Source organism: Camelina sativa, chromosome 20 (genome assembly GCF_030686135.1).
Source record: "Camelina sativa cultivar CO46 ecotype springtype chromosome 20, ASM3068613v1".
Lineage (NCBI taxonomy): Eukaryota > Viridiplantae > Streptophyta > Magnoliopsida > Brassicales > Brassicaceae > Camelina > Camelina sativa.
The window spans coordinates 5,707,997-5,727,710 of record NC_141899.1 but is presented as its reverse complement, the minus strand read 5'-3'; the positions used below and the strand labels follow the sequence as shown (position 1 = coordinate 5,727,710).

The following is a 19,714-nucleotide window of genomic DNA, read 5'->3' as shown; positions in this document are numbered from 1 at the left end:
GGAGGGAACGTGCCGTCCCGTTCTTAATTTCATACTTTATGTGGAAATATATGTCCAATGGTAATGGCAATTTTTCATATCGGGCAGAACTTTCAAAACAAGAAATTTAAAAAAATGGAAATTGATAATACTAAAAATAGCTATAGTACGGTTATTTATCCAGTAATAAAAATAATGAAATGAGGTGTGTATTAAATGGTGGGAGGTGGATGCGTGAGTGAAGAAGATACCCGTAAGTAGTTCAACTGTTCAAGTAACCCACACACCTTTTTTAATTGAAAGTGAAAACGTTGCGTGAAAAAACAATCTATCTATGAACCGTCAACTGTGACTAAAACTATAAAAGAAGGAAAGATGCAAACTATGAAACGTAAAAAGGACTTCCTCGTGCCGAAAGAGACAAATTTAAAATCAAGTTGGTAAAGAAAGAAACTGATGAATGATTATGAATTAATTTACTCATACTGTATATTTCTTTAGATCTAATTTGATGCAACTAGCTATAATATTTATATATTGGGAGAATTGTCTAAAAATGGCCAACTATAAAACTAATCAGTTGACAATTGTTTTCGCAAAACTGCACTTTCACAATCACTTGGCTTCTTTTTTTGTGTGTACATCAGTACATCATCATACCATCTTTATACCAACATCATCATATCAGCATCATCATCATCATATCAACATCATCATCTTATCATCATTATCACCATTACAATCATAAACATTCATAATGATGGTGGTGATGTGATGATGATGATGATGATGATGATGATGACAAAAGAACATTGGGCTTTCTAAAAGTTGAGTTATCAGATGAGCTGTCTCATCATCAATACAATTGGGCTTTTCAAGAGTGGAGTTTGCTTCAGAATTCAGATTGCAAAAGAGATTAGTTTTGGACAGTGGGCCTCATATATAGGAAAGTATACTCTCAAGACTCCCTAACATTTTAAAAAGAGTTCGACCTTGTTATAATCAAGTGCTCTCATTTACCACGTCTGATTCTATCATTTCACCGAAGTTGTTGTAGTTTGGATTGATTCCTTCCTTGTTGTATCCGCGTATATGCCAATGAACCATTTTAATGAGTAGTTAGTTTCTTTTAGGGGAATGGTTAAGCTGACAATAGAGGTTATATTATGTTAGTCCACTTGAACCGTAATTTTGCATTGGAGTTGCCCAGTACCATCTTTCTAAGAAAGGTTTATCGATGTAAAAATGAATTATGGCCGGCTTCCCTTATAGATTTAGTCACTGATAGAATCCTATAATGGGTGTCTGCCGAAGCAAGTTTTGCATATTGTCAATAGTTACGCTCAATCAATGATTTGGGTTTGAGACGATCGAGAGATGATTATGTTGATAGACTACTTCTCACCAAGTTCTCATAAAGGATGATCAAGCGAGTCGAACTCAGTTGCCTGTCGTACTCAACATAATACCCATAAACACACTAAAGTATTTACAATCAAATATAATAGCATACGAACAAAGTTGTCTTTCACAACATTGACACACGAAACATCAAAATGCTTACTACCGGTTTCAGACATTTTGACTACACAAATTACATTAGTCCTTAGTAGCAAGCATACATAAGAACTAAAAGCCACGATCAAACAGCATTCCCAAACACCGTTGATCGCAAGAACCTTAAAAAAAAACCCAAAAGTGAAATGCTGCTGATCCAAAAGAGATTTTCGGATACTCGTAGCATCATTCACAATTCTACTAACACAACAATGGACATATCAAAAGAGAGAATAAATAGGTTGATGGTGATGAGATCATCTCAAGATGAACAATGAGGACAACGAATCAAACCATTCTCATTGCAGTCAGGACACCTCTTGAGTCTATCTTCATCCTCATCAAACAGTTTCTTGCTACCACTACAATTGGAACAAGGAACAAATCTAATATCCCCACAACAATTGCAAACAAACCCTGGTTGTCTCATAGGAAACTCTTTAAGAATCTTAGCAAGCTCACCAATCTCAAACAAACTCTTGACCACATCAGCACCACCAACATACTTCCCCATAATAAACACCTGAGGCAAAGACACACTCTTTTCACCCATTGCAATCTGCAACTCTTTCCTGTAAGCTATATCCATGGAGACATCACGCTCATCGATCCAAACACGAAACCCTCTAAAGATCATCCTCACAGCATAACAATCCTCAAACGTTCTCCTAATCCCTCTCAAGCTAGTGAAATACACCACAATCCTATCCTCTGTCCCTGGGAGACGTATCACAGAGTTGTTTAACGTCGAAAACGGCGATATACGCGATTCTGATAAAAGCGATTTCCCTGATTTCTGTTTCTGAGGAATCTCAGGTGGAGGAGATGGTTTCGAAGGTTTCGAAGCCTCGAACAGTTTACAGAGGTTTTTGACTTTTCCTTTGAGAGAAGTGCTTACTGATTCTACGGGGGTGTAGAATTTGGTGATTGAGGTTGTACGGTTAAGAGAAGGGTTGAGATTGTGGGGTTTAGGGTTTGAATCCGCCGCTGTCCTCCCGTGAATTGTAAGGGACCTGTTGAAGAACGTCGACGTGGTTGACGATTTCGTCTTCCCTGAGAAATCAGAGTTTTTCTCCAATCCCGCCATCGGAACCCCTTAGATCGCAAAGAAACTAAACCCTTTTCGTCGGCTAATTTGGTGGCAAAACCTAAGTAAACCAAAAAAAACCCTAATTAAACCTAATTAATCTGATGATGATGATGATCAGATTCAAACAGATAGAAATTGAGAAAAAAAAAAAAAAACAAATTGGCTTACCGATCGATCAGCTCACAAAGGAAGAAATTGGAATTGAAATGATCCTTATCGGAAAAGAATCAGCTTTTCTGATTTTGAGCTGATGAATGAGTTATTTTCACCGATGATCTCAAAGAAGATGAAAGAATTATCTGATTTTCTGGGAAATTTTTGGTTGTTGTTTTTTTTTGGTTTGTTTGATGGTTGCGGAGAAGAAGAAGAAAGGTGTGGAGGAGAGCTCCGAATTAGCCTTTTGTTTGTTTTTTTTTTCTGCCTTTGTTGCAAAGCAAAGAATTTTTCTGTTTTCTTTCTTATTTTTTCAACGTTTTTATTAATTATTATTATGTCTCTCTTATTAAAGGTTCTTTATGAATATTTATATATACTTTTTAATTAGATATGCTCCTTCGAGGAAAACGGATTATAAAAATAATTAAAAATAGAGTTAAATTGCGAGGAAAAGTCGTTTTTATTGGTAAAACGCGGTTGGTTGTCGTATTAATAAATTAAAAGAATGGTTATTCAAATGGTTACAGCGGTCTGGGAGAGATACCAGATTACACGTCCGGTTTACAATCACCGGAGATATTTGGTTTTCTCATTCTAAAACCAAAAGCCAGAAGCATTGGCTTTTACTTTTAATAATTAATATAGGGTGGGCATTTAAACCAAACCGAACCTATCAAATTCAAACCGACTCAAACCAAACCCAATCATATGCTCCAACCATTCGGTTGTTTTTTTCTCAACCCAAATGATTCGGTTTAATCGAACCGAACCAATAATCCAATGTGTTTCTTAAATTAATTAATTAATAATAACAATAATATTGTAAATATATGATCTTACAATTTTACTTTATTTACTTTTCTAATAAAATTAACTAAATATAAATATATATTTAATTATATTTTATTAGGTATTTAATTTTAATATAGTTGAATTTTTCTAGCTTTTCAAATTGATTTGATTTATTAACTTACACTTGTTCTACTTATTATCAAACTATAATAAATTTTATTTTAAACCAAATTAAAACTGAACCTAACTAAAACTAAACCAAACTGAACCAAACCAAATATAAACCGACCTGAACACAAACCAAACCAATTTCGATTAAGTTTGGTTAGAGAATTTGCCAAAACCAAATAAATCAAACCGAACCGAACCCAAAATGAATTCGAACTTAAACCGAAATGCCCACACCTAGCTTTTAGGATGCACTCAAACTTCCATTAACAATTACAAGGTGTTTCTTCTTCTTTGCCTCTAAGTTTTGAGATGAAGTAGTAAATAACTTGTGAATGTGATGTAGAAGACAGTAGAACTCAGATTACAATCCTATATACAATCTACGAACTTTGCGAATCGAACAATGAGCCAATATTAACATCACAACACAGCTAGAACAAAACCATGAGGTGGTGGGCTAGTGGTTCTAGCTTTGGTGGAAGAGTCGCTCTGTTGGTCTAGACCAGAGATCGATTCTCCCCAAGCGTAAGAATTGCTCAGCTTAATCCTTTTGGCCACATGGGTATGGTTGTATTGCTTACGGGGGACCCTACCCGTAGGATGCTCTTCCCCAAAGAGATTAGTCTCGGATCCCTCCATAAATCCGGGGATTTACTCTACGAGTTTAAACAAAAAGAAGAAAAAAAAAAAAAACAGCTAGAACTAACTAGTAATGCACTAATTATTTTATCGTTTAAGATAACTGACATGCCGTTTTTACATAAAAGAAAAGTGAGCTTACTGCTTATATATGACATTTTTACAAAAAAGAATTCTAAATAATGAAAATAATTCGAAGTGACTGCTAGAAAATAAATGAAAAAAGGATATCTATGAAATTTGCAGGTCTTCAGATAGTCACACAGTTCAAAGTCTGAGATCCTTTGGGGTAAGATGATGATAATGTCAAAGAAAGAGTGTTCTATTATCATTGGTTGATATTTTTCTTGCGGTATCAAATCAGCAATGTGATCCAAAAAGAAAAATGTCATATTGTGAGAGAAAAAAACCCTACTGAAATGTGTCATATAGTGAGGAAAATAAAACCCCACTTCAATTAGTTGAACTTAAAAACAAAGTAATAACATGACGCAATAAAAACGTTGCTGTCGTTATGCACCGAACGATTCTAAAGAAGTTAACCGAAAAGCCAGCACGCAAAGCCAATTCTTTCTTCACCTTATACTTCAAAATCTCTCTCTATCAAGAAGAAACGTTTCATTTTGTATAACGAACGAACCGTCTGAGAAGAGAAACCCCTTTTGATGAAAGCTTCTCTCATCCGCAATCTCAAAGGTTTAAACTTGCAAACTCTTTTCTTGCTGGGTTAATTACTTCTCTGTTGACGATTCGTGGGTTGTTGTTTGATTTCAATTCGACAGAATATTACCTCGATTTCATGAATCGTTTCAGCTAGCTTTTGAAGCAAAATTCTGACAACTAAACAAAAAAAAATTCCACCTTTTTATGTTTTTCTCCTTCTGAGTGGCCGATTTGATTTAAAAGAGTTGTCTTTGGTTTGTTCGTTTGACAGGATTTTGTTATGGAGATTATCTCACTCAACTTCGTGCCTCAGTGCTCTGTTGTGACTTGGAGTGGTGAATTAGCCACGAAAAGATTGGTACCAAATCGATCAAGTCTCTTCTTATCTGGGGTAAGGAAATCCAGATTTGTGATCAGGAATGGGAACTCTGATGGTTATGTGGTTGGTGAGAATGAGGATTTGGGTACTATATCCACAAGAAGAAGAGAATCATCTACTTCTAAGGTTTTGATTCCTGGTTTACCTGATGAATCAAACGGTGAGGCTGCTGCTCGAATCAGTCATTCTCACTGTGAGTGGAGACCCAAGCTCAGAGTGCATTATGAGAAATCAGGTTGTGGTAACGTTGAGGCTCCTCCGGTGTTGTTTCTACCTGGCTTTGGTGTTGGTTCATTTCATTATGAGAAGCAGCTTACGGATTTGGGTAGGGATTATCGAGTTTGGGCTATTGATTTTCTCGGCCAGGGTTTATCTCTCCCGACTGAAGATCCTACTACTACCGTGGCTGAAGAAACTGGTGCCTCTGAAGATGATGAGAAACCATTTTGGGGATTTGGTGATAAGACTGAACCATGGGCTGACCAACTCGTATTCTCTCTGGATCTCTGGAGAGATCAAGTTCAGTATTTTGTAGAAGAGGTAAACAAAATCAAATTTTACTATGCTGTTCATTTGTTATGTTATTCATTTAGCTCTTGATCAACTTATAGTCATAACTTCAATCTGTCTCAAGTCTTGGAAAGTTTAGGAGAAAAGGATGGTGCATTGTTTTAGCTCTTTCATTAGATATTGTTGCTATGAGTCATATACTCATGGATTTCAATAGTTATCAGATCAACACCTGAGTAGTGTGTGTATGAGTCTTTTGGGATTGGTTTTGGGCATGGGAGAGTATAAGATGCACTAGAATTTATCCACATTCTTGATTCTGCTTGTGTTCTAGTTTCATTAAGAAATAAAGGAATGAACACTTATTACGATTTCACCTGAAATAAGTTGCTGAGTATATTGTATTTGTTGTACAGGTTATCGGTGAGCCTGTATACATTGCAGGGAACTCACTTGGAGGATATGTAGCTCTTTACTTTGCAGCAACCCATCCTCACCTGGTAAAGGGTGTTACCTTGCTTAATGCAACACCTTTCTGGGGTTTCTTCCCTAATCCAGTAAGATCCCCAAAGCTCGCACGTCTCTTTCCATGGCCCGGAGCATTCCCTTTGCCGGCAAGAGTGAAAAAAATCACAGAATTGGTGTAAGTGAGACTTTACGAAAATAGCTTCTTACCTGCTATTTATCATTTTCTAGCTCTATTATCAGTCTAATATGTTTACTTTTGTTATACTTCCCCATGGAATTGCAGATGGCAGAAGATAAGTGATCCTGAAAGCATAGCTGAGATACTTAAACAGGTCTACACAGACCATTCTACCAATGTGGATAAAGTATTCTCACGTATAGTGGAGATTACGCAGCATCCGGCTGCTGCAGCGTCGTTTGCTTCAATCATGCTTGCTCCTGGTGGACAGCTATCTTTCTCTGAAGCTTTATCTAGGTATAACACAGTGTAAAATCACTTGTATTTATATGTTTTTTCATCTGTGGGATTCGTCTTATTGCTTATCGAGGAATGCTATGTGATGGTCTATGCTATAGGTGTAAGGAAAACAATGTTCAGATATGTCTCATGTATGGAAGAGAAGATCCATGGGTGAGTCCGATGTGGGGAAAGAAGATAAAGAAGGAGATCCCAAACGCTCCATACTACGAGATCAGCCCAGCGGGTCACTGCCCACATGATGAAGTCCCTGAGGTACAATGAACAACTGAAAATTTTCTTCAAACTCTGCAGTTGGCTTTGAATATGAGTAATGAATCCATTTACATATGAAAACGAGTAGGTGGTGAACTATCTTATGCGCGGGTGGATCAAGCACCTGGAGTCTGGTGGTTTTGAAACGCTCCCGCTTTTGGACGACAGTGAAGAAAATTGGGAGGAGTCCAGCATAGGTAGAGAAATTGAGTTCCCGAGAGATGGTTGGAAGAAAGCAGTGAAACTGTTGTTGTATGGGTCAAACGATACGTTCTGGAGTGGAGTTAGAGAATCTTTCAAATCCAGTTTCACAAGGGTGTTTGGAGGGAAGTCTGCATAGAAGAAGCATGGAACAGGTTGTTGTCTAGTGTAAATTTTTTCTTTCTTTTTCCGTTATCGTCTAGTGTAAATTAGTTGTAATCGATGATTCGATGCTAGCTATAATGTTGTATGTAGAATTCAAATTTATAAATGTTCGAAAAGGAAAAAGTTGAGAAAATGTCTACTTGTAAGAAACTCTTGTCTTGCAGAGTGTTGTATACAATCCACAGGTTCAGATCAAAAAAAGGAAGGCGAAGCTGGAACCTGACATTGACTAGCTTTGTGCAGTAAAATAGAGACTGCCAGTGCCAAATCTCAGAGATGCTTCCAAGTGAACTCTTTCTGTTGCAAATGTTATTGACGTCGTGCTGGTTTGTGTTATTTTCTGGAGACGGTGAATTTGATATATATATATATTTCCTAATGCTTCTCCAAAACTGTGTTTAGATAGTAACCATTTCTCCATTTGTGTTGTTGGCAACTTTCATAGCAGGAAAGAGTCCCATTTATTCACATGGGACGGGTTTTTGAAAGAGGTATTCGAAAACTACAAACAACCAACTCCGGAGGGAAATAGACCCTCAAACAAACAAACAAAAACACTGAAAGCTGCAGGCCAAATGAGTTGTTTTCAAATTTGGTATTGGAAATGGAAAGTTAAAGGACATGTTGTAGAGCTTAAAAAACAGTCTGATTCCTCCAAAAGAAGAAAGTTGGAAGTCATATAAGCTTAAGGCATGTGATGAGTGTATTTGAACATGCATGTTATATGTGCTTTCTTGGTTCCCAAAGGTGAAGATTAGTATTTGAACTTGTTACGGGTGTTTGAAAAGACATATCACTGGTTACTTTTTCGAGGCAAGAAGACCACGAGTAAGTCGGTATCTTGAATTATAATCTTGGTCTGCTAATCAAAATCTATAACAAGGCTATCCAACATGAACATGAGACTTAGAATTAGTGATTCTAATGTTTCCGATGTAAAAGAAATTAGTAATTAACTATTTACTGAATTGAGTGTCATAAAAAAATTTGGTGTTTCAAACCAACTATTAACAGTTGATACCATTTATGTTAATCACCAAAACAATGCTATATAAGTAGAAACTGTTTGTACATTGTTGCTCACATTAAAGAAAGAGAAATATACATTTTAAGTAAACTATTATATAATTCAAAAGAGAGAAGAAGAAGGAGAAGAAGAAAAAAACAAGTTTCATTTAGTAAGAAAAGGGAAAGTAGGACCCAGAAGAACTGGCAAAATCCTCCAAATGTGGCAAAAAGGAGTCATGCAAATACTGTACCCCCCTCTAAAATTGAAAGAAAGCAAAAATAAAAGAGAGAGAGAGAGAGAGAGAGAGAGCACGCAAAACAGAGTCCATGCAACACACAACATTCATTAGTGTTTTTCACTTTTTCTTTTTCTTTTTCTAAAAGAATTATATTCCATCCAAATTTAGTAAACTCGGTGTTCCCATTAATAGATTCCCCCAAAAACCCCCATTTTGGATACGGGGAAGGTAGAAAGATTGAACCTTTCTTCTTCTGCTTCTGCTTCTGCGTATTAGGTGCGATATTCATTCAAAAAAATTGGGGGAAAAAGAAAAGAGAAGAGATGGGTCGTGGTAAAATCGAGATAAAGAGGATCGAGAATGCAAACAGCAGGCAAGTTACTTTCTCCAAGAGGCGTGCTGGTTTGCTTAAGAAAGCTCATGAGCTCTCTGTTCTCTGTGATGCTGAGGTTGCTGTCATCGTCTTCTCCAAGTCTGGCAAGCTCTTTGAGTTCTCCAGTTCTGGGTATTTTATTTACTTTTCACACTCTTTTTTTTTATTCGATTTTGTATTTGCATGTCTTGATTTGATGTGAAATCGATTTGGGTACGGGGTTTAGTGTTTTCTTAAGTGAAAAAATTGAATCTTTGCATGTTTGTTCTGATCATTTTGAGTTAAAGTTGTTTTCTGATTGAGAGTCTCTCGAATTTGATTTTTTAGGATGAAGAAAACACTTTCGAGATACGGCAACTACCAGAGTTCTTCAGATTCTAAAGCAGAGGTGATAATTTTTGTGTTCATCTGTTGAAATTGTTCTGTTTTCTTTCATGTATCTTAATCTGATTGTTGACCGTTTAGAACCTCCAGGAAGACGATTGTAAAGAGGTGGATCTTTTAAAGGATGAAATTTCACAGCTTCAAAAGAAACATTTGTATGGAATCTTTAATCCCACTTTTACTTTATACTCTTCTCTACTTTGTGTTTATAATGTTGTTTTGGCTTTGTGTGTTCTGTAGACAACTGCAGGGTAAGGGCTTGAATATTCTGAGCTTCAAAGAGCTGCAAAACCTTGAGCAGCAACTGTATCATGCCTTGATATCTGTGAGAGAGCGTAAGGTAAACTAGTAATATCACTCTTCCCTTCTTTGCATTTTTCCTAATAAAGGTTATGTGATTTCAGGAACGGTTGTTGGCTATCCAACTTGAAGAATCTCGCCTCAAGGTAAACACCAACACTAGCTTTTCCTCTTTAGCTTTCAACTGTGTATAACCAAATGTAAGCTTATGTGATCACATGGTTCTGAAACTTTGTTAAACCCAATGTTACTTCTATATTGGCTATGATATCCCTTGACAAGATTATGCTCTAATTAGGTAGCTAGTGTGCATTATGTTTGTCTTTTAAGACTCCTAAAGAGGTGCAGAGTGCAAAAGTATTCATTTTTTCTTGACCAGCCATAATTTTTTACTTGCAGGAACAGCGAGCAGAGTTGGAAAACGAGACCTTACGAAGACAGGTTCTTATAATTTGTGTTGAATCATCTTCGGTTATATATGAAAGTTCTTCCTCTTGACTTCTAATTATTTCTTGACACAGGTTCAAGAACTCAGAAGCTTTCTCCCGTCGTTCACCCACTATGTTCCATCCTACATCAAATGCTTCGCCATAGATCCCAAGAACGCTGTCCTAAACCATGGTTGCTTTGACGACAGTAACTGCAGCCTCCAGAAGACCAATTCAGACACAACTCTGCAATTAGGGTATTGCTCTTATAATATGCTGTCATTGACTCATTGGTTCTAATATACAAGGAAACTCATTTTAGATATATCATAAGTCGTTGTCTTACTCTACTAAGCATATGCCTTAACACTAATGGAATTATAAATTCTTACTACTTTTGTCATTTCTCCAAGGTTGCCGGGAGAGGCACATGATAGAAGGAAGAAAGAAGGAGACAGAGAGAGCCCGTCAAGCGATTCAGTGACAACAAACACAACCGGAGGTACTGCAGACAGGATCAGTCTAGCTTAATTAGCAAAATTTCCACCTGAAAACAAAAGCCAGAGGTTTTCTCTGTTTAGTGAGGTAGAGAATGTTTCCTCTTTAGCAAGTATCACATTATTTAAAGTAAGTTTAGAAGAGATACTTGCAAAAAAACAAGAGAAGATTAACTTTATCTCATCTGTATTTTCTCCTAATCTAACTCTCTGTACTTTTTCTATTGATTGTTTTTCGTCTCGTCTCAAATTTGTTAATATGGCACAAAGTTAACTAATATCTCGAGTAGTAGTAAACAAAATACAATTGGAAAAATTGACAAAGAAATACTTCCTCTTCTGTCTCACAAAGATTGAAGTTTTAGAGAATTTTTTTTGTCCCAACAAGATTGATGTTTTGAATATTTTTAATAAATTTTTGTTTTAATGATTACTGATGCTGTAGAGTGTATGGAGTGTAAAAGTGGGAAGGTGGGAAAGTGAAAAAGTATTAGAAAAATAAATCATATATTCTCTCTATCTTAATATGTGTATAAAATCCTAAACTTCAATCTTTGTGAGACAGAGGGAGTAGCTTATAGTATTATTTGTGATCCTAATACACACTGAGAAACAATATTTTTTGGTATACAAAGCTCTCTGTTCCTTTTTACTTCCATGAAAGTAACAAATTAACCAAGTTACCAATTTGTTTTATCATATTGACCAATAAGATCTTGTAAAAATAAACTTGGGGCAATCCAGATCACACCCCTAGTTTAGTGTCCAATTGGACCAGAATGTCCAAATAAAAAGTTTTAAGAATTTTTATCAATATGCCTCGAAACTATCAGCGAAAGTTTCAATAAGGACCCCGTATTTTTCAGTTAATTACAATTCGTCCCCAGATTAATAAAAGCACCGAGAAGGGATTATTAATTTAGACCGAGAAAACCCTAACCCCTCTTTATCCCCCGCGAGAGAGAGAGAGAAGAAATCAAGCAGAGCATTGAGAGCAGCCATGGTTTGCATCAGGCGAGCGACGGTGGATGATTTGTTGGCGATGCAAGCCTGCAATCTCATGTGTCTTCCTGAGAACTACCAGATGAAGTATTACCTCTACCATATCCTCTCATGGCCTCAGCTTCTCTACGTCGCCGAGGACTACAATGGTCGCATCGTTGGCTATGTGTTGGCCAAGATGGAGGAAGAGAGCAATGAGTGTCACGGCCATATCACTTCTCTCGCTGTTCTTCGTACTCATAGGAAGCTCGGTCTCGCTACTAAGCTCATGACCGCCGCTCAGGCTGCTATGGAACAGGTTACTTGATCTTTTTATTCCTCCTTTATATGTTTTGCATTTTAGATTTGTATTGTATAATTTGGATGATATGTTCTTATAAACGAATTTGTGTGATTTGAGTTTATCTTAAAGATTGATATAATGATGATAAGTTAATAGCTTTTGTTGGTAGCTACTTTTTCACATCTTGAATTGTGTTTTCTTCTTCTCTTGATTGGAATTTGAAGCAACTCAAGCTCTGTTGTAGACTGTATTAGAGAATTCAAGTGTTGCCTCTTATTGTGCTATGCTTTGGAATGAATGACAGAGACGATTGGTTTCTGATTATCTATGAATATAAAACAGGAGAACCAATGTTGATTACTTGAGCTGTTTTAATCATTATTATGGTTATGTGGCAGGTTTATGAGGCAGAGTATGTTTCGCTGCATGTGAGGAGAAGTAACCGAGCAGCATTCAACCTGTACACAGAGACATTAGGCTACAAGATTAATGATGTAGAAGCAAAGTATTACGCGGATGGGGAGGATGCTTATGATATGCGAAAGCATCTTAAGGGGAAGCAAAACCATCACCACGGCCACAGTCATCATCACCATGGAGGTGGATGTTGTTCTGGTGATGCAAAACCTGTTGAAACAACTCAAGCTACAGATGCTAAAGCAGTTTCGAAGTGAGACTCTGAAGGCAGGGCTGCAAGATAATTATGAGTATATTGAGGTGGGGTTCGCTGGCTCGCTCTAGTACTGCTCACTATTTTGCATTCATATGATTTCGAGTGAAAAAAATACATTTGGTTAATCACTCTGTGATACTCCTTTGTCTTTCTTTGGTTGTACTTGAAACTTAGCCGTTCTTTTTATGTATCATGTTTTGGAAATCACTAGCTTTTCATTAAGGCTTTACAACTTGAGATGGAAATCTTCTATTTGCAAGATACAAGATCTCTGTGGCAATGTTGTATATTTTAATTACAAAAGAATCTTGACTTCTACAGTTTACTTTCAACTCCAGAACCCTGCAAATTTTTTGTGTTCTTCATATTAGAATATCTTGAAGCACTAGTTTGTGCAGCGTCGAAGCTTTCCTGCAGCCACCTGATCTGGGAATTGAGACCAGCATCACGCAGAGCATTCAAAGCTGAGGTGTAGAGCCTCGCATCAAGTCTGGTTCCTTCAACTTTCATGTCCTGCAACAGTCTCATTAGCTCATCAATCCTGCTGGTTTTTGAGAATACACCAACCATGATTCCTCCCATGGCCCTATCGATCTTTCCTCTGTTCATCCTAAACTCCTGGTAAAGCTCCATACACCTCTCCAACTCTTTTGCTCTATTATACGCACTGATCATGCTTGTGTAACTCACCTTATCCGGCAACACCTTTGCTCTCTTCATCTCTTTCCATATCTTTTCAACCCGCCTTATGTCCATAGCTCTTCCGTGCATATCAATCAAGGAATTGTAAATCCAAATGTTGGGTTTGCACCCTCTTTGTTTCATCTTCGCCATTAGTTTCACCGCATCACTTAGCCTCCTTGTTTTTCCGTACATATCCATTATGTTTGAGTATGCGACAACACATTTGTCAAATCCTTTCTTCACCATCTCATTAAACAACATTTCAGCCTTGTCGTACTTCTCCAGCCGACAGTATGCATTGATGGCTATTGCGTAAGTCACTTGCCCAGCCTCACATTCTTGCTTCATGGCCCATTCATAAACCCTAATTGCTTCCGCAAAACCTCTTTGCTTACAGAATCCGTTCACAATCGCGCAGAGTATGCAGTCAGTGACCTTTAACTCAGCCTTTCTCATCGCAGCCACAACCTCTAGAGTTCTCTCCATTTTTCCTTCTCGGACATACATCAATACAACCTTCAAACACATCTCTGGATCCTTCAACAGTTTCTTCCGCCCTGCTTCTTTGAACAGCTTCTCAGCTATTTCAACCTCCAGTGCTTCTGCAAAGGCACGGATCAGCGTAGAGTACAACTCACTACTTTCTGGAATTCCTTTATCTTTCATCTCCTCCAAAACTTCTAGAGCTTCGATTGCCCGTCCTGATTTTGCAAGGGAAGAACATAAAATTGTGTAGATGCTGCCTGATTCCTTGGCCAAGAAACTTAACCTCTGACTCTTGAACTCTTGAAACAACTCAACCACCTTTTGTTTGTCACCAATCCTCTCATGAGCCTCCATGATCCTGCAATAACAGCCCGGGCTTGGCTCAACTGCCCCAGATTGTTTCATCCTATCAAAAACTTGGATCGTGCTACTATACATCTGGAGTTTGTTAAAGCCTTTCATAGCTGCATCAGATGCAGACGCGGCCAATGATTTGTCTGATCTAAACACGCTAAGTAAGCAATGCGTAATTCGGAATCTCCTATCACTAATGCAACTCCGGATCAGATTGGAACACGTTTGAGCATCGGGCAATGCTTTATGTTCCCTGAGATCCTCACAGAGCGAGAGGAGCAGGTCCCAGTTCTTGGAACTCACCAAGTAAGTGATCAGATGCTTCGTAGTCCTCAACTCTGAGTTCTCCTTAGCTTTCTCGTAGAATTCAGAAGAGAGTTTCCGTGTTTCCGGGTCTCGGAGAAACCTGGATAAGACCCGGTTAAGACCATCTGTGCCCGGTCCGAAAAGTGGCCACTTGTCTTCTTTCGGACCAGGCGACTTCTTTTCATCTTCCTCAAGAACGAGAGAGCAGCAGACATGGGAATGGTGAGGCTTTTGTGAAAGAAAGAAAATGTGTTTGGTCGGAGAGGTGAAGCTGTGGGGATTTGTATGGTGGTTCACGGTGGCTACCCACGACCCACTCGCGATTGCCATTTGTGTGTGTGTGTGTGTCTAAGGAGGAGAGAGAGAGAGAGCTCTCTTCTCTTTTCTTCTTCTTTCACCTGTGGATGCTAGTTCAGCGCGAGGATAAAATTCGACCACACGTTTGAATTTTTATTTTTTTGTGAGAGTATTCGGGTTCGTGTGTCATCAACGAATCACGTGGCGTATTTTAGATTTCATGTGATGATAAGATTGGACTTCTTTATTAGAGAGATCGGTTTAGGATTCTTGTAACTGGGCTTTGATGGGCCTTTTCGGTTTATAACAACTTATAGAAACTGAACGGAACTTATTAGTTTGATTATCAAGCTGACCTTTTTATTACAACAAGGTACAGACACCAAGTCACCAACTAAGTTACTTCTTTACACTTTTGGTATAAGTTGTCATGTGTGATACACAGAGGACGACTGCTAAAAAGTTTATGTAGGCAGCAATAAATCACTGTTTATTTTTGTTGCTGAACTCAGTGAAGCAAAGTAGAGAAAGGAATATACCAATATACTGATATAGAGAAAGCTAAAGCCCTAAAATACTTAAAAAAAAAGATGGACTACAAAAAGCTTAAAAACCAACTACTTTAAAATTTTTGAGAATGGAATATACTCATTTACAGAAAGGAACAAAAGAATAAAATAGGTTAAAAATATGTACAGAAGAAAGTAATTGAGAGGGTCTCACTCTCACCAACAACAAAGAAAAAAAAAGCTCAACCAACTTGGCTTTTGGCACATTAGTTGGATTGTGTTTGATGTCACGAGCTTATGTCTATCCACAAATTCTTCCTTACCCCACTGATATTGGACTCTTCTTCACTCTTTCTCTTATTAAATTAATTTTTCATATTTAAATACAAATTTTTAACTAAAGTTATTGATTTCTGATAATGTTAACACCTACAGCCATATCAAATCAGGCAGGAAGTAAAAAAAAATGATGATCAAGCTAGGCTAGAGCACGGCGAACTCTAGGGGTGGTGACAGCAACACGTCCATTTTTAATCAACGCTTGCCTATCTTTTATTGGTTTATTGTCGAAGAATCTGTTTTCTGGATTCTCCGCGTAGCAAGTGTAGTAGCAACCTACGCAGGCGTGTGGCAATGCCATTGAGATCCTTGTCTGTTAACACATTCCCACCCAAAAACAAAAGGATTATATATGATGAGAATACTGTTTGAGTCAAAAACATTTTAGAGTTCAAAAGTCAAAAGTGTAATTTACCATGAGGTATCCAATGAAGAAGGCAAGTAAGGAGATGGTGGCTGTAAAAGGTTTGTAAACTGTATGAGTCCAAGCGGCCACGACAATTACACAGACGCATCCGCTGCATATCCCCGTGAGGAAGCAGATGGAGCTTGTTATGTCTGCATCTATGATCTCAACCATATCTACATCCTCAAACAGTTTCCACGTGTCTTGCGACGCCCTCACAAATCCCTTCCCATAAGCAGCTATCTGTAACAAGAATACTACTTAGTGAGTGCTGAATGGATAGTGATCTAGTCTAGTTTTGCCTCGTCTGCTGTTACCCACTCAAAAGTTAGATTATTTGAAACAATAAACTTACTACTATCAAGCCAGCTCGAGACAAATGACCCAATACTATTGATTCCAAAACTTAACTGTACTATTTCTGTGATTCATAATAATTATTAAAAATGCAGAGATGCATGTGGTTGTGCCTCGACTTCTCAAGATGATGCAAGATTGAAGATTCTCATATCAGAAAAAAAGGAAAAAACAAAGACTCACCACAACCAACTTGATTATAATACTGTTACTAGACTGATTCTGAGACATTTATATAAAGAAACCAAAATGACTGCTGCAGATAAATACAATATACTAATTAGGAGAGATCATGACAAACTAGTTGTTACCTACTCCCTTGAAAATGATAAAAATGATTCGAATATACGAAAAATGAGAGTGACATGGTTTAAAGAACTAGTTGATAGTACCTGTACAAAGGCCCAGCCATTGCCATGCTCGAATATGAAGTCCATGAGTCTGAGACAGCAATTAGCGCAACAAAACATGAACTCATCTTCACCCTTGAGTAAATTCAACCCTCTTGCCAAGATTCTTAAGGCTTCTATCGTTGGAACAAACAAAGATCCTAAACACGCACTCCCAAGGTTACGAGACAAGGCCCTTTGGAAACTAAACCGAGTACTAGACTGCATTCCTCTAAGATAGTACAAAGCAATGACCCTACTCACAGTTAGATTAACAACATTCCTCATCACTTCAGTCGTCCAAGCAAGGCTTAACACCAAGCCAATAATCACAAGTGGTGGGAAGTAGAAGTTCAAAGCACCAATGACACCAAAAATCCAAAGAGACATCCAGATGAAACCAGCAGCTAGCATGTAGTAGGTAGGTAAATTCAAATCCGAGAACTTGGAAACAGGTTCTAACGACTTGACCAAAATCTTGGAACAGAATTTGATTCTGCGAGTGACCCAACAAGCATACAAACCATTGCCAATGGAGAATGCAATGAGGCAAACCCCAACAGCATCAGTGGCTGGCATCTGAAAACACAGTAAGAGAATCCCTGAGGATAAAGACATCAAAAAGGTACTCCAAAGTATGAAGTGAATCATGAACTCAGGCCAAATCCGAAAAGCCATTTGCCAAACGAATGCGAGAATGATGCTCAAGAGTGACGCAGCTTCGACTTGTGGAAGTAGAAATCTGAGGATCTTTTGCTCTTTCCTTTTGACACGACCATTGGATCCAATTAGACCTTGGACGCCTCTGAAGACAAGGAAGCACACAAACCCAATAGCAACAACCTTGTGAAATATGAAGAGCAGCAGAAAGAACTTGTTTGTGTACTTTGTTGAATTCAGTGATGCCAACGTTGGCTGCAAACCAAATAAATTAGGAAACTTTCAACTCACCCAACTTAGAAATCCTAACTAATTTCAATAAAGTTCAAATTTTTATCAGTTTCCTCCAAATCTATAGAACCAACCAAATACGTACTTAATTCCCTGAAAAATGAAAACTTTGAGACTGAAATGCAAAAAGGAAATGAAATTACTTGAGAGGTTGGTGTGAAGATGGAACGAGTTTGATGTTCAGAAGGAGGCGGAGGAGTCTGAGATTGAGGCTCTTCTGGCACGAAGGTAGGAGGCGTCTGCGGCCGTGGTGGCGGCGGAGGATGTGGCTGTCTTAAGGAAGATCGGAGTGGTTGTGCGAGATTGGTAGGCGGAGGAGGCGTAGGCGTAGTGAATCTAGAACCACCACCGCCATTAACAATGATCCTAAGAGGGTTAGTTGGGTTTAATCTGTTCAAGCTCGCTAAAAATCTATGGTGACTAATCTCATCTTTATCCTTGGACTCTTCTCCTTCCTCCTCTTCCATATCCTTTACTCCTCCTCCTCTTCTTTGCTTCTTCTCTGTTTCTTCCTTCTCTATCTTTAACGTCTCTCCTTTGCTTTCTCTCTCCACCTCCTTCAAAAAGGAAAAATAAAAACTGATCATTTAGCAAAAGAAGAGAGTGATTGCTAAGGAAAAATGCAGGACTCGGACTGAGATAGTAACGTACGGGCTCTGTGGCACCCATTTTTTGGTGACGTCACTTCCCGGCGACGGCGGTCGTCTCTTTTGTCTTGAAATGTTTGGCAGAAAAAAAGTTTCTTTTAAAAGTGGGATATCAGATAAAGAATTACGTTATTTGTGTGATTGGTGTGTGAGGATGATGTTACTGTTTTTTTTGTTGTCAATAACCTTTTTGATTTACTTTTATTGATTTTGGTTGTTGACACCATTTAGTAACGTTTTATTAGTATATGACTATGACCAAAGGAATATGACATGTGCACATCTCTCTCACCTTGCTGTTGCTGCAGCGCGTGAGGTGAGGCACACTCTCGCCATCGACAACAAGTCTGCGTTTTGATATGTTCCACTTCGTCTGCATGTTTGATTTAAATAAGAAAAAAAACACACACACACACGTGAAGATTGTTTTAGAAAGAGAGATCGTTATCTTGTGTATTGACGTGTAAGCTACAACAAGTAAAAAAGAAGCGACACGTCTGTGGTTTGGACTTAAGAGATAAACGGTTGCGATTTTTTGTTGTGTACTTGTGTTCATTAGTGCTGGGCACGGAACGGGTACCCTTGAATTTTCTCCGATCCTTTACTCGTCCCGACCCTAACGGGTAACAGAAAAAATTTACTCATATTCGACCCTTAAATAACGAGTACCCGAAGAAACGGGTACCCGGTAAAAAATAGTTGACCCTTTACTCGTCCCGACCCTTTATTATTACCCGGAAAACGAGTACACGATAAAAAAATGTTATAAATTTATGCAATATATAATTTCAAAATTTTAAAATTACGAATTTTGAAAATAAAAATAATATATTAATTCAGTTAGGCTAAGTTGAACTTAGGTTTTAACTCTAACTCTATAAATTAATAATAAATAATAATAATAATAATACAAAATATTAACGGGTATTTACGGGTCGGGTAGCAAAACGGGTAAAGGGCCGAGTAACGAGACGGGTAACGGGTATTAGTGCCCAGGCCTAGTGTTCATAGAGATTGAGTTCCGTCTACGTTCAGAAGAGTTTGAACAATTTGAAGAGGTGTTTTTTTGTAGCCATTATCGCGAAAACATCATGTAGAAACCTTTATTAAATCTACTCGTTGTTTAATACTAACTATTCCAAGATTTGATTTGATAACGACCAATACTAGTGTCTAAAACGCAACTTATACAGATGCAGATATATTCGATCCCACCTAAGTTACGAGATTTGTCATAAAATTTTGTTGTCCGAAAAAATACTTTTTTTTTTTCCTTTCGGAACCCACGAATTTGGATGT

At 37.9% G+C, this 19,714-nt stretch overlaps 6 protein-coding genes across 9 annotated transcripts; 3 read left to right on the top strand and 3 right to left on the bottom strand.

Moving 5' to 3' along the window:
* Positions 1-1,467: 1,467 nt before the first annotated feature.
* Positions 1,468-3,127, bottom strand: LOC104769605 (uncharacterized protein At5g39865). Its single transcript, XM_010493859.3, has 2 exons — positions 2,795-3,127; positions 1,468-2,684 (listed from the first exon to the last, which is right to left on the bottom strand). Exon 2 carries the CDS (start codon positions 2,621-2,623, stop codon positions 1,799-1,801), a length of 825 nt encoding a protein of 274 aa, XP_010492161.1. The 5' UTR covers positions 2,624-2,684; positions 2,795-3,127; the 3' UTR covers positions 1,468-1,798.
* Positions 3,128-4,741: 1,614 nt separating this feature from the next.
* LOC104769604 (pheophytinase, chloroplastic) lies at positions 4,742-7,636 on the top strand. Its single transcript, XM_010493858.3, has 6 exons — positions 4,742-5,080; positions 5,319-5,966; positions 6,353-6,579; positions 6,688-6,879; positions 6,981-7,137; positions 7,226-7,636. Exons 2-6 carry the CDS (start codon positions 5,328-5,330, stop codon positions 7,475-7,477), a joined length of 1,467 nt encoding a protein of 488 aa, XP_010492160.1. The 5' UTR covers positions 4,742-5,080; positions 5,319-5,327; the 3' UTR covers positions 7,478-7,636.
* A 1,144-nt stretch (positions 7,637-8,780) lies between these two features.
* LOC104769603 (agamous-like MADS-box protein AGL15) lies at positions 8,781-10,982 on the top strand. Of its 4 annotated transcripts, none has more exons than XM_010493856.3 (8): positions 8,781-9,255; positions 9,451-9,511; positions 9,598-9,662; positions 9,748-9,847; positions 9,912-9,953; positions 10,207-10,248; positions 10,329-10,492; positions 10,649-10,982. In XM_010493856.3, the coding sequence occupies exons 1-8, from the start codon at positions 9,074-9,076 to the stop codon at positions 10,764-10,766; spliced, it is 774 nt and encodes a 257-aa protein (XP_010492158.1). In that variant the 5' UTR covers positions 8,781-9,073; the 3' UTR covers positions 10,767-10,982. The 4 variants fall into 4 exon arrangements, with proteins under 4 accessions (XP_010492158.1, XP_010492156.1, XP_010492157.1 ...); XM_010493854.3 differs by having other exon boundaries at positions 8,802-9,255; positions 9,589-9,662; XM_010493855.3 differs by having other exon boundaries at positions 8,807-9,255; positions 9,589-9,662; positions 10,213-10,248.
* Positions 10,983-11,611: 629 nt separating this feature from the next.
* Positions 11,612-12,894, top strand: LOC104769600 (N-terminal acetyltransferase A complex catalytic subunit NAA10). Its single transcript, XM_010493852.3, has 2 exons — positions 11,612-12,032; positions 12,416-12,894. The coding sequence occupies exons 1-2, from the start codon at positions 11,733-11,735 to the stop codon at positions 12,689-12,691; spliced, it is 576 nt and encodes a 191-aa protein (XP_010492154.1). The 5' UTR covers positions 11,612-11,732; the 3' UTR covers positions 12,692-12,894.
* LOC104769601 (pentatricopeptide repeat-containing protein At5g13770, chloroplastic) lies at positions 12,886-15,017 on the bottom strand. The gene has a single exon (XM_010493853.3). It carries the CDS (start codon positions 14,848-14,850, stop codon positions 13,006-13,008), a length of 1,845 nt encoding a protein of 614 aa, XP_010492155.1. The 5' UTR covers positions 14,851-15,017; the 3' UTR covers positions 12,886-13,005.
* A 642-nt stretch (positions 15,018-15,659) lies between these two features.
* Positions 15,660-18,776, bottom strand: LOC104769599 (protein PNS1). Its single transcript, XM_010493851.3, has 5 exons — positions 18,420-18,776; positions 17,912-18,325; positions 16,821-17,732; positions 16,081-16,314; positions 15,660-15,978 (listed from the first exon to the last, which is right to left on the bottom strand). Exons 1-5 carry the CDS (start codon positions 18,435-18,437, stop codon positions 15,805-15,807), a joined length of 1,752 nt encoding a protein of 583 aa, XP_010492153.2. The 5' UTR covers positions 18,438-18,776; the 3' UTR covers positions 15,660-15,804.
* Positions 18,777-19,714: the final 938 nt, after the last annotated feature.